This window comes from Lynx rufus, unplaced genomic scaffold, assembly GCF_022079265.1.
Source record: "Lynx rufus isolate CCGP_SWC_20201006 ecotype Redwood Valley unplaced genomic scaffold, mLynRuf1.p SCAF_6, whole genome shotgun sequence".
Taxonomy (NCBI): domain Eukaryota; kingdom Metazoa; phylum Chordata; class Mammalia; order Carnivora; family Felidae; genus Lynx; species Lynx rufus.
This window is the reverse complement of record NW_025814878.1, coordinates 112,578,172-112,591,897: the sequence shown is the minus strand read 5'-3', so window position 1 is coordinate 112,591,897 and position 13,726 is coordinate 112,578,172. Positions and strand designations below refer to the sequence as shown.

Here is a 13,726-nt window from a genome sequence, read left to right as displayed (position 1 = left end):
GAGAAAGTGGGGTGAATGGAACCATGTCCCCACTCAGACCTCAGGGCAATGGGCTCATTATGAGAACTGGTTGTTGGGACCCCTCCTTAAAGGCCGCGTTGGAAGAGCCAGCATTGTGGGACACTTGGCATTGCCGGTGAAGACTCTGTTTTAGTGCATCATGTTTATAAACTCCCCTCCTCACCTGACGACCCTGTTCAGTTGTGGAACTGAGCTTCAAGAAGGGGCCTTGGGCTGCAGGCAGGCTGGTGAAGGGGCGTGGGTGTTATGCAGGCAGTAGCAGGAGAGGCACCCAGGCAGGGATCTGCAGCAGCCCCTGAGGAGGAGAAGTTTGCCATCAGAGCATGGTGGAGACTTGGATTGTCATCACCGTTGTTGCATAAAAAGGCTTTTTAAGGACCAGGCAGTCCATCCTACTTATTTTAGATACTGAAGCCCAGCAGGATGAGATCAGTGCCAAGGCCACACAGCTAGAGAACAGCATAGCCAGAACCAGAGCCAGGTGATCAGAAAAGCCTAGGTTAAAGTCTTCTCCCCCACCACCTTGGACAAAACCACCAAAGGCCCGAGGGCCTTGGATTTCTCATCTGTAAAAATATTTGACCTTGCCCCTTCAAGTTCTAAGATTCTCTGATCTCACGAACAGTACTTGGGAGCTTTGGGCAGACTATGGAATCATTTGGTATCTGTGCCGTAGATTCCACTTACGGAGCAGATAACGTTGAATATTAGCTTAGGAATGTGAGCTAGTACTGGGCACAGGGCTGCTGATGTGGGTGAAAATCCCTAATGGGTGAGAGTTCACACAGGGCGAGCCCCTTGGGTGTCCCAGTGTGATCCTGGCGGGGGACTCTGATTTGGTCAATTATTTATGCCACTTCAGGGCAGAGGCATTTTGATATCTTGGGTGAGTATACAGTAGTAGTTGGCCTCCTGAGCTAGTAGTGTCAGATTTTGGGGATGTTGGGGAGGTCTTGAGAGAGCTGCAAATATCTCTTGGCATTGACAAATTAGACCGTTTGGTTTTCAGTGGATCAACTGAGGTTAAACTTAAACAAATAGGAGCAGCTGGGAGGCTTTGGAAGGAGTGAGATGTGCACATTCTCAAAAAAAAAAAAAAAAAAAAAAAACAGAAAAGTCTCTGCTCCCTGAGGAAGGAAGGATGAGGCGTGGAACCCTGAACAGCCCCCTGTGAGGAAGGAAGCAGTTACTTCTCTGCTGTTTTGTTTTGCATGTTCCCTTAAAGAATTCCAGAAGTTGCAGGTTGTAGATCATGACCTCCGTTTTTTTTTCCCCTCTGTTGCTGCTTGCCAGAGGAAGGGAGGGCGGGCGGCTCTAAATAACACTTTGGCCTTTATGGAAATGTATCAGATGTTCCAGGAGTGAGTCTCGCCTGCTCGCTGGCACTCTCTCTCTCTTTCTTTCTCACTTTTACTCCGTGTTTGCTCTCTGTCCCTTACTCGTGTCCTTTCTGTAGGATATAGTCAGCACTGTTAGCCTTATATAGCAAGGTCTGGTCGTTAATGTTGACAGAGACCTAGCAACAGGGAGGGCTGCCAGATAGCATTAATCAGGCCAGTGTTTGGAATTTCATAAATGCTCCGACTTTGGGTACAAATTGAACATTAAGAACAATACGAAACTGTTTTCTTCCTTCCCCTCTCTTCTTCTCTCCCTCTGTCCTCTCTCCAGCCCATCCAGCTTCCCTCTTTCCCTGTTTTTGAATTCCTCAGCTCTGCCGTACGCTCGCTGCATTGGAACTTTGTTGATTTTTGCCACGTTTAATTTTTTATTTCTCTGTCTCTCCGTCCACTCCAAGACCACAGGCGGAGCAGCAGCAGCCGGAGCCAGGACTCTGCGGAGGGGCAGGACGGGCAGGTCCCAGAGCAGTTCTCAGGTCTCCTCCACGGCTCCTCCCCGGTGTGTGAGGTGGGGCAGGACCCTTTCCAGCTGCTCTCTGCCACTGGCCAGAGCCATCCAGAAGGGTCCCCCGCACAGGGCGCCTGTCACGAGGCCAGCATGCAGCTGGAGGAGACGGGTGTGCACGCTCCTGGAGCCTCCCCGCCCAGTGTCCTGGACCAGAGTAAGAGAGTGGGTTACCCAGCTGGCCTGCCCACCACCAACAGCCAATCGCACCCCGAAACTTTGACTCACACGGCATCTCAACACCCTGGTGGTGCCGAGGAAGAAAGAGACCGGAGTGGGGCTAGAAGCCGAGCCCCTCCCACCAGCAAACCCAAAGCTGAACTCAAACTCAGCCGCAGCTTGTCCAAGTCTGACTCTGATCTCCTGACCTGCTCACCCACGGAGGACGCTACAATGGGGAGCCGGAGCGAGTCCTTGTCCAACTGCAGCATCGGGAAGAAGAGGCTGGAGAAGTCGCCCTCCTTCGCCTCGGAGTGGGATGAGGTAAGGCCATGTGACGTCACAGGGAGCCACAGCCCACCACGGCTCCCCTGTGCGCCGACTCCCGGGACCAGGACGTATGGGCCAGGATTGCCCTGGTTCCTTCGCGCTACGACCAGAGTGTTTCTGGCAGCTATGAGGAGGCAGGCCCCACGTTGCCAGGGCAGGGGATCTTCTTGCCCAGATGGCAGAGGAAAGGTCCATTCACGGGTAAACTGGAGGGTGGAGGCCCCAGGCAGAGTAGGTCCGAGGGAGAGGCAGTTCCTAGAAATGACATGCTGTTTGGAAATATTTGGATCCCATCAGCCACCATTGAGGGAGTCGTGCTCACCCTAAAGATGCTTAAGAACAGCTAGAGAACTTTGTGTGAGTCTTCAGGAGGAAGAGTGAAGATCCAGGGTTAGCCAGGAGGGGATGAGGGGGTGGGCATTGGGAGACCCTGCTGAAAGGGGACCAGAGTGGGGCTTTTCTGTTCTCCGCTCCTCTGTGATTATTCTCACTGCTTTCCCCTGCAGACCAAACGCCTCTCCCAGCAGAAGCATTCTGCCCGTCCCACATTCCCGGGTTGATGAGGCAGAGGGCTAGGTGGTTCCAAAAACAAAGAGAGATTAGTGAGGAGAAAACATTTGGAGTCTGAGGCCCAGGTTCCTTTCGTAACCATTGTTATAGAGTAGCTAGAAATATGTACCCGAATATTTTTCGGTGACCTGTGACATATCTTACTGGGCAGAAGAATGTGTTTCTCAAAAGATTGGTAAACACCCAGAGAATGTGAAAGTGCTACCCTTGCAGGCTTCTTGCTGAGAGGAAGCTGCCTTTGAAGGGGACTGGCTCTATCTCCCAGGAACATGTTCAAGAGATGAATTTAGCTCTCTGAGAGGAGGGGAACGGTGCAGCTGACACATCCATTTGAGCAATCTGTACACTAAATGCCCTACCCAAGTCTGTTCACGTTGCAGCTGCAAAGTTATGTAAACCAGAGTGAACCCCATTCCCGGTGTGGGAACAGGGCGGAGGCAATTCCTACTGCACTCTTCTCTCCAGATAAGATGAGGTTTGGGGTAGTCGGGCTGAGGTATCCTGTGCAGTAGAAAGTTTTCACTGGTTCATAAACCAAGATTTGGTGAGCCCGTACTAGACTCTAGGCCACTTGAGGAAAATCAGTTTGAGTGAGAGAGCTCCCTGGCCCATGGGAGATGACACACAGAGTTTGTGTGTTTGTAGGAATGTGTGCTCTGCCTCTGTCTTTTACTCATTTACAGTCAAGTATAGGGTTAGGCAGTTTAAGAGTAAGATAAGTCCAGGGCGCCTGGGTGGCTCGGTTGGTTAAGCGTTTGACATCGGCTCAAGTCATGATCTCACGGTTTGTGGGTTCGAGCCCCTTGTTGGGCTCTGTGCTGACAGCTCGGAGCCTGGAGCCTACTTCTGATTCTGTGTCTCCCTCTCTTTCTGCCCCTCCCCCCACTCACTCTCTGTCTCTCAAAAAATAAAATAAACATTTTTAAAAAATTATAAAAGGGGCGCCTGGGTGGCTCAGTCAGTTAAGTGGCTGACTTCTGCTCAGGTCACGATCTCGCAGTTCATGAGTTCAAGCCCCAAGCTGGGCTCTGTGCTGACAGCTTGGAGCCTGGAGCCTGCTTCAGATTCTGTGTCTCCCTCTCTCTCTGCCCCTCCCTGGCTTGTGCTCTGTCTGTCTCTCTCAAAAATAAATAAACATTTAAAAAAATTTTTTTTAATTTATAAAAAAAAAAAGAAAAGAAAAGGTAAATCCAGTGTGCTCTGAAATGGCATGGAGAATAAATATCAGTGGAGGTGGGGAGGGTGGAGACAAGAGGTGAGAAAGGGTAGAAGGGGAGTGGAATTAAAGAGCCAAGTGTTTTGGTGAAAACCAGGTTGAAGCTAGAAGAATGAAGAAAGGGCCTTGGAGAAGAGAATAGCATGAGCAAAGGTGTAGAGCTGGGAAAGCTTAGGTCATTTCGTTTCTATAGAGTGTAGAATTTGTATAGGGGAGCATAAGAAATAAGGGTAGAGGGGCACCTGGCTGGATCATCCAGAAAAGCATGAGGCTCTTGATCTCGGGGTGGTGGGTTCAAGCGCCACGTTGGGTATAGAGATTACTTAAAAAATAAAACCTTATGGGGCTCCTGAGTGGCTCAGTGGGTTGAGTGTCCAACTTCAGCTCAGGTCATGATCTCGCGGTCTGTGAGTTCGAGCCCTGCATGGGGCTCTGTGCTGACAGCTCGGAGCCTAGAGCCTGCTTCAGATTCTGTGTCTCCTTCTCTCTCTGCCCCTCCCCCGCTTGCACTAAGTCTCTCTCAAAAATAAATGAATGTTAAAAAAAATTTTTTTTAACAAAGTAAAAAAAATAAAATCTTAGAAAAAAAAAGAAAAAGAAATGAGGGAGTGAGATTGGGACCAGATAGTGGGAGGGGCCTAAACATGAGGCTGAAAAGGGAGTATTTTGATTTGAAATGAAGGCAATATCTCAGAATCCTTCAAATGGGCTGGAAGACAGCTTTACCAGTCTAACCAATTACCTCTTCTTTTTGGCCTCATCTCCTGAGCATACCTCTTCCAGCCAAGAGGTAGATCATGCTGGGTGATTCGCCACAGGATATCCGTGCTCTGTTACCACGCGAGATTGCCAGGCAGTCTTATGAGCTCCACCATTTCCTCCTGGAGAAGAGACATGAAATCACTGAAGCACGGCCTAGCTTTTAATTGAAGTTGGCCCTTCAGGGTAGCACACTAGTTGTCTCTTGGCACCTTAGTGAGAGGAGGTTCATATGCTAACATTTCCGTTGCAGGTAGAGATTGCACGTAGTAGGTGCAGTGAACCCAGGGACTGTTTGAGGTCTAGGTGTCCTGGGCTAGTCCGTGATGTGACTGAATCACCAGAAGCAGCGTTACACTTCAAATTTGAAAAACTAAGGCAACTGAGGTCTCATTGGAAAGAATTCAGAAGACCACGAGTGAATATTAACAGGGCCCTTCATGCGAAATCCTTCATCATTGTTTTTGAGTCATATTATACTTGGTTTTTGTGGATATCTCTAGCTAAAGAGAAACTTCAGAAGTGTTTCCCCCAGTGGTTGGCCCTACACACAGGGCTTTGGCAGACTTTCCTGGAACAGGGCATTAGTTAATGACTGCTCCCCACTCTACCCCTGACCAGTGCCTGAAGGCTGCTTTACCGTATCTTGTGCTTGATTTTTTTTTTTTTTCTGGTTCATCATTAGATCCCCGGGAGGTGGGGAAAGCTGTTCTGAAGGAGCGTGGGTCCAACTCAGCTCACTGTGGGGCCCAGGCGGCGGTGATCCCAGCACAGATGAGGTTGTGGGCGAGTCTGCCAGGCTGCTTCTAGAAGGTGGTGCAGGGTAATACACAGGGCTCAGGCTCCAGAGCCAGCAGACCCAGCTTTGAGCCCCCACTCCACCATCAACTCCACCTTGTTGCATGAGTGGCCTCAGGAATCCTCAGTGTTGTTACCGGTATTTGTGAAACAGAGGCAGTCAAATCTGTGTTTCAGAGGCGTTTTTACCGGTTAGATGTGTAAGTGCCTAGCACAGTTTCTAGATGCATAAAATATTGAGCGAATGGTAGATATTTGTATTATTATTGTGCTTAAAGCTTTGGAGAATGGGAACTGAGGCCCAGAGTGTCTTCAGAACTTAAGAAAAGCAGAACTTTTTTGGGGGGGGGGGGGAGGGGGGTTGTCTGGTGCTGGCAGAGTGACCAGGAAGCAGTGGAGTTCAAGCCCCTCACCCCGTGACCTGCTGCGTGACTCTGGCCCACCCCAGAGACAGAAGAGTCGGCCCAGCCTGGAAAAGTAGGGCTGTAGCCCCCCATTGTTCTTTAAGAAGTTAATGAGCCTTTCTGCCAACTCCCTGAGAGGAGAAGAGAAGAGAAGAGAAGTGGGGGAGAAATCGGCAGCCCTCTCTACTATTTATTTTTCAAATGTATTCTTTTACATAATGGCCAGCAGTGGCTGGTTGGTTGGTTATTGGGGCTGATGTTCCATAGCTGGGAAACCTGTACAGCTGATAGATTGAGAGTCACTTTTTCCAGATACAGACTGCTCCTTACAGGTGCCTAGTGCAGCCCTTGCTGATTACCCAGAACAAGAGGACTTCCAAAAGTTAGCCTGGTTAAGGTAGACCCCTGAGATGGTGTTCATTATGACACTAGCATTCTCCCTATTTTCGGTTAGATTTTCAGTAACGAAAAATAATAGAGCTTGCTTTTTAAAAGAGCTCAGCCTCAGAGGAGATCTAAATCCAAGCTTCAGTAGATACTTTCTCCATTTACCAGTTAAAAGTCAAAGCTCTCGTTGTTATCTTAACGATGCCCGATAGAATAGGGGTGTAATAAAAGTTTAACTGAAAAGCTATACATAAACAAAACATTTAAAATACAGGTCAGGAATGGGAAAATCACCTACATCTCTCTACATGTTGTTAACCTCTGTTAACATTTGATGTATATCCAGATTTGGGGTCTTAATATATTTACTGATTTATAATTTGTTTTTCTTACCTAATTACTGCATTTTGTGGGTATCTTACCATGGCAGTGTCTGTAAGATCCAGATTCAGATCTGAATTCTGAGAGGCATAGTATTCTGTTACGTGGCTATTTCACAGGGCTGGTGTGTTGGCTGTTGCTTCAACTGTTCTCCCGTTGTTAGACACTGTGCAGGGTACCTTCCATCTGCCCTTCGGGGATGTTCCCTACCCTTCCCCACCTGCCTGTGTGCCCCAGAAGGTGGATCTGTATGGACTGCATCACCAGGCCAAAGAAATCTTGGGTTGGCTGTGTCCTCCTACTGAAGACCAGCTGTCCCCCGAGGGACCTTTCCCAAAAGCTGCTGTCTCTGGGTTCTGATAACTAGTTCCTCCCCTTCACGCTTCCAACCTGAGACTCCTGGCTGTGACTCACTCTCTCCCTTGTTTCTCTCTTCTCTTGTTGCTTTCTCTCTCTGTTACACTCTCTCCCTACTCTACCCCATCCCTTTATTGGGGCACCTGGGTGGCTCAGTCGGTTAACCTTCTGACTCTTGGTTTCAGCTCAGGTCATGATCTCAGGTTTGCGAGATCGAGCCCCTCAGTCCATGATCTCACAGCTTATAAGGTTTATGAGATCGAGCCCCTCGGCCCACACTGTCACCATAGAGCCTGCTTGGGATTCTCTCTCTCCCCCTCTCTTTCTTAGCCCCTCCCCCACTCACTCTCTCTCTCTCTCTCAAATAAATAAATATTTTAAAAATAATAATAATAGTCCCTTTATTAAGCTCCTTTGGTCGCCCCGTTTGAATGTGCCGTCTTTTTCCTGAGAGGACCCTGAGTGGTACCAACATTTTTAAGCACTATTTCTATCAAGCGTAAGCAAGCATAGATGGCTGTGTGCTGGAGCAGTAAACATGGCTCGTGCATGTAAATTGTAAATTAATCTTCATTTGCAGATGAGCTAGAAGGTGTGGATATTCAGGGTGCTGGGAAACAGGAGAAATGCATCATCTAACTTGAAGCCTGTCCCACCTCCAACTGTAGGGAAGAAGCCCGTTCTTTCCATAGAGCTGTGGCGGGTGTCGTCAGCGTTTCAGCTGTGTGCCCCAGAATCACCGTCTCCTAGATGTATTTCCATCCTCTGTCTCTGCTCGGCGCACATCCTCTGCACCCACGAGTGCACACCGCAGCAGCGGCAGCAATTAACGTCTGAAATAAAGACCTCGCAAGAAGAACAAAAATAACTTTCTGGTCAGATTGTGGCTTGAATGTGTATAGTCTTTGGGGTCAGATAGGTCTCTCACATACCTGCCTTTGAGTGGGACTGAAGTTTATGAAAGAGAAAACCACAGAAGGCTGCTTGTCTACTTAGCATAAACATTTGAGTAATTTAAAACTTGGCTGAAGGCTTAAGTGATAAATGTGTGTTTTGTAATCAGCGTTCATAAATATTAAACAAGTGGGAAACGGGTAGAGAGCAGGGACGACGTGCTTTGTATACATTTTGTACAAACTGAGAATAATTTCTGGCCAGGGATTTGGGGAATGGCCTGGTTTCATCTGAAATGGTAGCAGAGGGGACCCTTGGCTCTCGGATCCCTCGGTGAGAAAAGGGGCAGGAGCAGGGAGGGTGCCCTCCAGGCCGGGTCCCTGGCCCGCCCCACCCTTCCCGGCAAACTGTCCAGTTGGAGGCATGATGTCATCAAGAGACGAGCTGATTGGTTCAACTCCACAGAGGCTTTGGTTGCTTTTAACCCTTGAGGGTTGGGTGTGCTAGGAGAAAAAGGACTTAGATATAAAATAAAGAGATTTGAGCTTGAGTTTCTGCTGACTGTGGCTAAACTTTCCTCCACACCCGGAGTCTGCAGTTTGTATTGTTCTTTAGTATGTAAACAAGCATGCTGTACAGTCTTTTTGCTGAGCCTAGCCAGCCCACTCTAGACAAGAATGTGATACTCCTACCTCTGGGGACAGATTGGAGCCTGGAGTGTCTAAGTTGCTTCCTGGTGCACACAGGAGTCACAACTTTTATCCTAGAACCTCGGAATTTGCCTTGGTCTTAAGTGGTCTGGTATGATTGAGAGCTTTTTTTTGGTGTTTTTTTTTTCGTAATATTAAAAATAATCTCACTTATTTTTTAGGCAGTCCTGAATCAATAGTTTTGCCTTTCTGTCTGATAAATTCAAGTGATTTTTGTTAGCCCAGATTTGAAAATACATATATGGGCATTTCCATGGCCACACCATACATAGCGGTGTGAGTAAGCCAGAGTTAGTCCTGGCTCTGCAGTTAGTGAGGAGAGGACTGGTGTGCCCAACCCTCCCCCCCCACCCCCACCCCACCAAACAGCTCTTGGTGACATCATGCCTCCTAGTGGACAGCTTGCCGGGAAGGGTGGGTCGGCTGGCACCTGGCCTGGAAGGGCGCCTCTCCCTGTGGCTGCCACTTCATTTAGCACAGGAGTCTGGGGAGGCCTGGCTTTTATCTGCTCTGTCCTCATTTCCATGCTCTCCTCTCCTCTCCAGCTTTCTCCCTCCCTGCGTTTCCTACCTTTTTACTCCTGTTTCTTTTCTTTTCTTTTTTTTTTTTTAAATCTCCTTGTTTCCCCTCTGTTCTTTCTTCCCTGTTCATCTATGCCCTTTCCAGTCTTTTCCTTTCTTCCTCCTTACTTTCCTCATGTACCGTTCCTTTTCATTCTTTATTCTTCCTGGTGGCATCAAGGAGAGGCCTTTCCCCAGCTTTCTCCACCTGAAGGATTTTTCTTTTCTCTTTTTTAACAGCTGTGCCAGTGTGAACTCATGTTTCTATTCTACACAGCATTTTACTGCCTGTAGTGTTAGCTCACTTCTTTCCCCATCCGCCACCAAGCCACGCTGTCCGCCCCCTGTCCTTTCATAAACATTCTGGTTGTATTTACCCCCTTCAGGACAGCACCATCAAGGACCAGGTAGGGATTTGTGGTTATTTGTGAAATTGCCAGAAGATGAGAATTCCCCCTCTTTCCCCTTTTTTGTTTCCTTATGCTTGGTTTTTTAATTTTTTTTTTATTTAAAGTTTATTTATTTATTTTAAAAGAGAGAGGGCACAAACAGGGGAGTTGGAGAGAGAGAGGGAGAGAGAGGACCCCAGGCAGGCTCCTCACTGTCTGTGCAGAGCCTGACGGCAGGGCTCGAACCCACAAACCATTGAGTTCATGACCTGAGCTGAAATCACAAGTCAGATGCCCAACTGACTGAGCCACCCAGGCGCCCCATGTTTTTGTTGTTTTAAACATCAGACCAAAAGCTTAGTTGACAGTGAATGTCGGTGAATATGTGAGAAGAATTTGATCTTTATGCCAGTGCATACAAATGCTGAGAATCACAGAAACATTTTCTGGGACATTCTTTATATACTTTGCTTCTGCTCTTCCTTCTTTTTTTTTCTAGTAATGGCATCAGTTGGATACAGACTATTTTGTATAATTTAGGAAATAGTAGTTAATCTTATTATTGTCAGCAGTTGTGTTTGAGAATCAAGTAGAGATATTTTCATATAATCAACAATAATACATAATTGAAGTGTATTTTTATGAGAAGTTTCCATTCATTCAACTAATTTGTTGAATACCTGCTAAGCTGCAGGTACTAGTCTAAGCACTGGGGGTGAGCAATGAACAAAATAGACAAAATCCCTTCTCCCTCTGTAACTGACATTCTAGAAAGCTGGGGGTGGGGTGGGGAAGAGAAGACAGTAAGTAAAATTGTAGTATGCTAGTTGGTGATAAGAGTGCTAATGAGAAGAATAAAGCTAAGAGGAAGGATAGAGCGAGATGGGGGTGAGGCTGCAGGGGAGGGGCCCTCGCTCGGACAAGGAGGGGTGGGGCCAGGCATGAGTTGAGCTGTCAAGCTGCTTTCTGTTAGTGATTAATTTCTCCTGTCAGACAAATTTGAGATTCCATTCTACACCTACATTGTCTTACAAATATATCTTCCTGCTTGACTTTTACTTTTAACTTCCTTTTGCTTTCTTTTTGGCCACTCTTGCCACCTGCTTCTTTTCTCATCTTGTTTTTTTTTACCCTCTGCCTTTTTTTTCCATTAATTTGTGTTGAGTGACTTCTTATATGTGTACACATAGAAGCCTATGTACATACATGTATTCCTTAAGCTACCAAATGAAATCTGAATCTGTAAGAATTTCCCAAACTTGATCATTGTCCTTGTTGTCATCCTGGGCAAGGATCATTGAGTGCGTGGTGAAAGAGAGATTGGGTTCTAGGACACTGTCTTAGGAAATCCATTCCATGGGTGCGTCACATGCTGAAAGCAGAAATAAAATCTAAAAACCAGGATTATAAAGCAAGGACAAGGAAATTGAAAATTATTTAGACCAGCTGATGGCCAGGAATCTCGAATACAGAAATCCTGTGCGAGAAGTACAGATGACTAGGTAGTCAAGGGGTCAGGGCAGGTGGGTCTGAGTATCAGCACCATCGTTTTTGGAACTAAGAAATGGTGCCGATGCCCTGAAAGACTTCTTAAAGGCTGAAGGCCTGATGAATCTGAAATGCTTCTTCTTGGTAGTCAAGCCCACAGGTTCCAGACAGATAATTGCTACCAGTTAGAGAGGGAGATGCTGGTGGCCTCAAACATTCTCTGATCCAGGGTGGATTAGGAAGGTTGGTGTAGAGGGAGCTTCATAGACACCAGGTATGGGGGTCATCTTTATGAGCATATGTGCACGTAGGTGTGTGTGTGTGGGTGTGGGTTCTGTGTTATTCCAGATGGTGAATTATATTACCTCTGGCATGTCCGGCTGGAGGTGGAGGATGCCTCTGTTAGCCTTGTCCAGGGAATGTGGCTGCCTGATTAGTGAATGGGTAGTGCATGCGGGCTTGGGTCCGGTTCGGGTCAAGATGCCAGGCATTGCAATGCCTCTGTCTGGTCTGGCCGTGCTCCTGCCCATCTGACCTGCTGGCTGCTTTAGCCCTCATCATCTGTGGCTCACACAGAGCCCCGTGAAGTATAGCAAAACAAGCTGGCTTCAGTCTGTTCTCACAGGACAACGATATTTCTGTGTTTTTGCCTCCATGAAATGAATAGGCCCCCGAGAAGTTTAATTTGTTTAGAGATGTGCTGTGTGGTCAGAGTGGCAGCTAAGTAATTACCTGGCCAGAAAGTGAGGGACAGGCTTTTCTGTTGTAGAAGACTGTAGGAAAGCAATTAATCTGGACCTCACCTGCAACACAGAGCTCTTTCCTGTACCCCAGTGTTGCACCAGCACCCTCAAAGGTGTGCTCTCTGATTGCAGCTCTGTGTTTTTGTGGATGGCTGCCCTCTTTGCCTAGGGTTCCTTCACTTCTCTTTGTCCTGCTTTTTCCCATAGATGTTCCCTTTTGATTCCTCCAGGGGAGTAGCCAGTGGGTAAGAAGAATGTTTGTGGCCCAGAGATTGTGGGCAGGGCCGAGATGCTGAGCAGTCTTTCTCAGGCATCTTGTTCCGTCTTCCTCACGCGTTCTAATGACCCAGTCTCCGGCACCACAGGGCCCACCTGTCCATAACTCACGGCAGCATGTTTATTTGTCTGGACAGGTGGAAAACTGCCTAAGCTCACTAGGGGCCTACAAATGACAATTTGTCCGGCAGTCTGTTCTTGCCTGTCCTGATTTAAACAACCAGGAAGCCATCGTAAACTCAGTTGAAATGGTGTGGTTTGTGTAAATGTTCCGGTTCCTTTCTACTTTGGAACTAGTTATTTTCTTTTTTTTTTTTTTTCAACGTTTATTTATTTTTGGGACAGAGAGAGACAGAGCATGAACGGGGGAGGGGCAGAAAGAGAGGGAGACACAGAATCAGAAACAGGCTCCAGGCTCTGAGCCATCAGCCCAGAGCCCGACGCGGGGCTCGAACTCACGCACCGCGAGATCGTGACCTGGCTGAAGTCGGACGCTTAACCGACTGCGCCACCCAGGCGCCCCTGGAACTAGTTATTTTCAGCAGAGCTGCCCCAGAACCCTTGGGAGTGCCTTGTCTCTGTTAGGCAGTCCTGGATTTTGCTGCCAGGGAATAGCTTCCCTCACTGACACTCCTAGGGTGGATGACCCTGGAGAAGTTTATCTCCAGGGGCTGGCTGAGCCCTCTTTGCTGACCCAGAGGATAGGAGGGAACACCAAGGAAGCTGGGGTGTGGTGGCAGAGGAGTGCGCTTCAAGGGTAGGAGTTACCAGAACGTTTCCAAGGTGTTGACCTGTGCTCTGGGAGGGAATAGTTGTCTTAAACAGCCTTCATATCTAATGCATGTAGATGTTCAGGCAAAGCCAACCCTGGAAATGGAATTTTTATACACTGGGGATTTTTTTTTTAAAGTTATAACATCCAGTATTATATGGCTGAAATTTAAAAGGTACCAAAGAATATATAATTTTGTAATGCCTCCCTCTCTGTCCTCCAGACACCCAGTTCCTTTCCTGAGTTTTTGAGTATCCTTCTAGAAGCATTTGGTGCATTCGTAAGCATTTTAAACATGTTAAGTGTTTTTCTTCCTAAGACAAGAGGTGCCATATTCTACACACTGCTCTGAGCCTTGCTTTTTTCGTTTGATAATGTAATTTTGAAAATCATTCTAATTAAGTACGTAGTGTTTCCTTTTCTCTTTTGTATTTCATAGAATTCCACAGTATGGTTATACTTAATCATTTATTTTAAAACTTTTGTCTACATGGATATTTTGGATGTTACTAAGTTTTTCCTAATTATAAATAATACTACAGGGCGCCTGGGTAGCTCAGTGGGTTAAGCCCACTTCAGCTCGGGTTGTGATCTGAGCTGACAGTTC

General features: G+C 47.3%; 1 protein-coding gene across 5 annotated transcripts in view; it reads left to right on the top strand.

The window, feature by feature from the left end:
- The window catches only part of ANKS1A (ankyrin repeat and sterile alpha motif domain containing 1A), a 181,054-nt gene that overhangs the window by 105,360 nt on the left and 61,968 nt on the right, over positions 1 to 13,726 (top strand). For all 5 annotated transcript variants that reach the window (XM_047101259.1, XM_047101255.1, XM_047101256.1 and 2 more), the window contains one exon: positions 1,820 to 2,409. In XM_047101259.1, the coding sequence (XP_046957215.1) occupies positions 1,820 to 2,409 (590 nt within the window). The remainder of the gene's footprint in view (positions 1 to 1,819; positions 2,410 to 13,726) is intronic.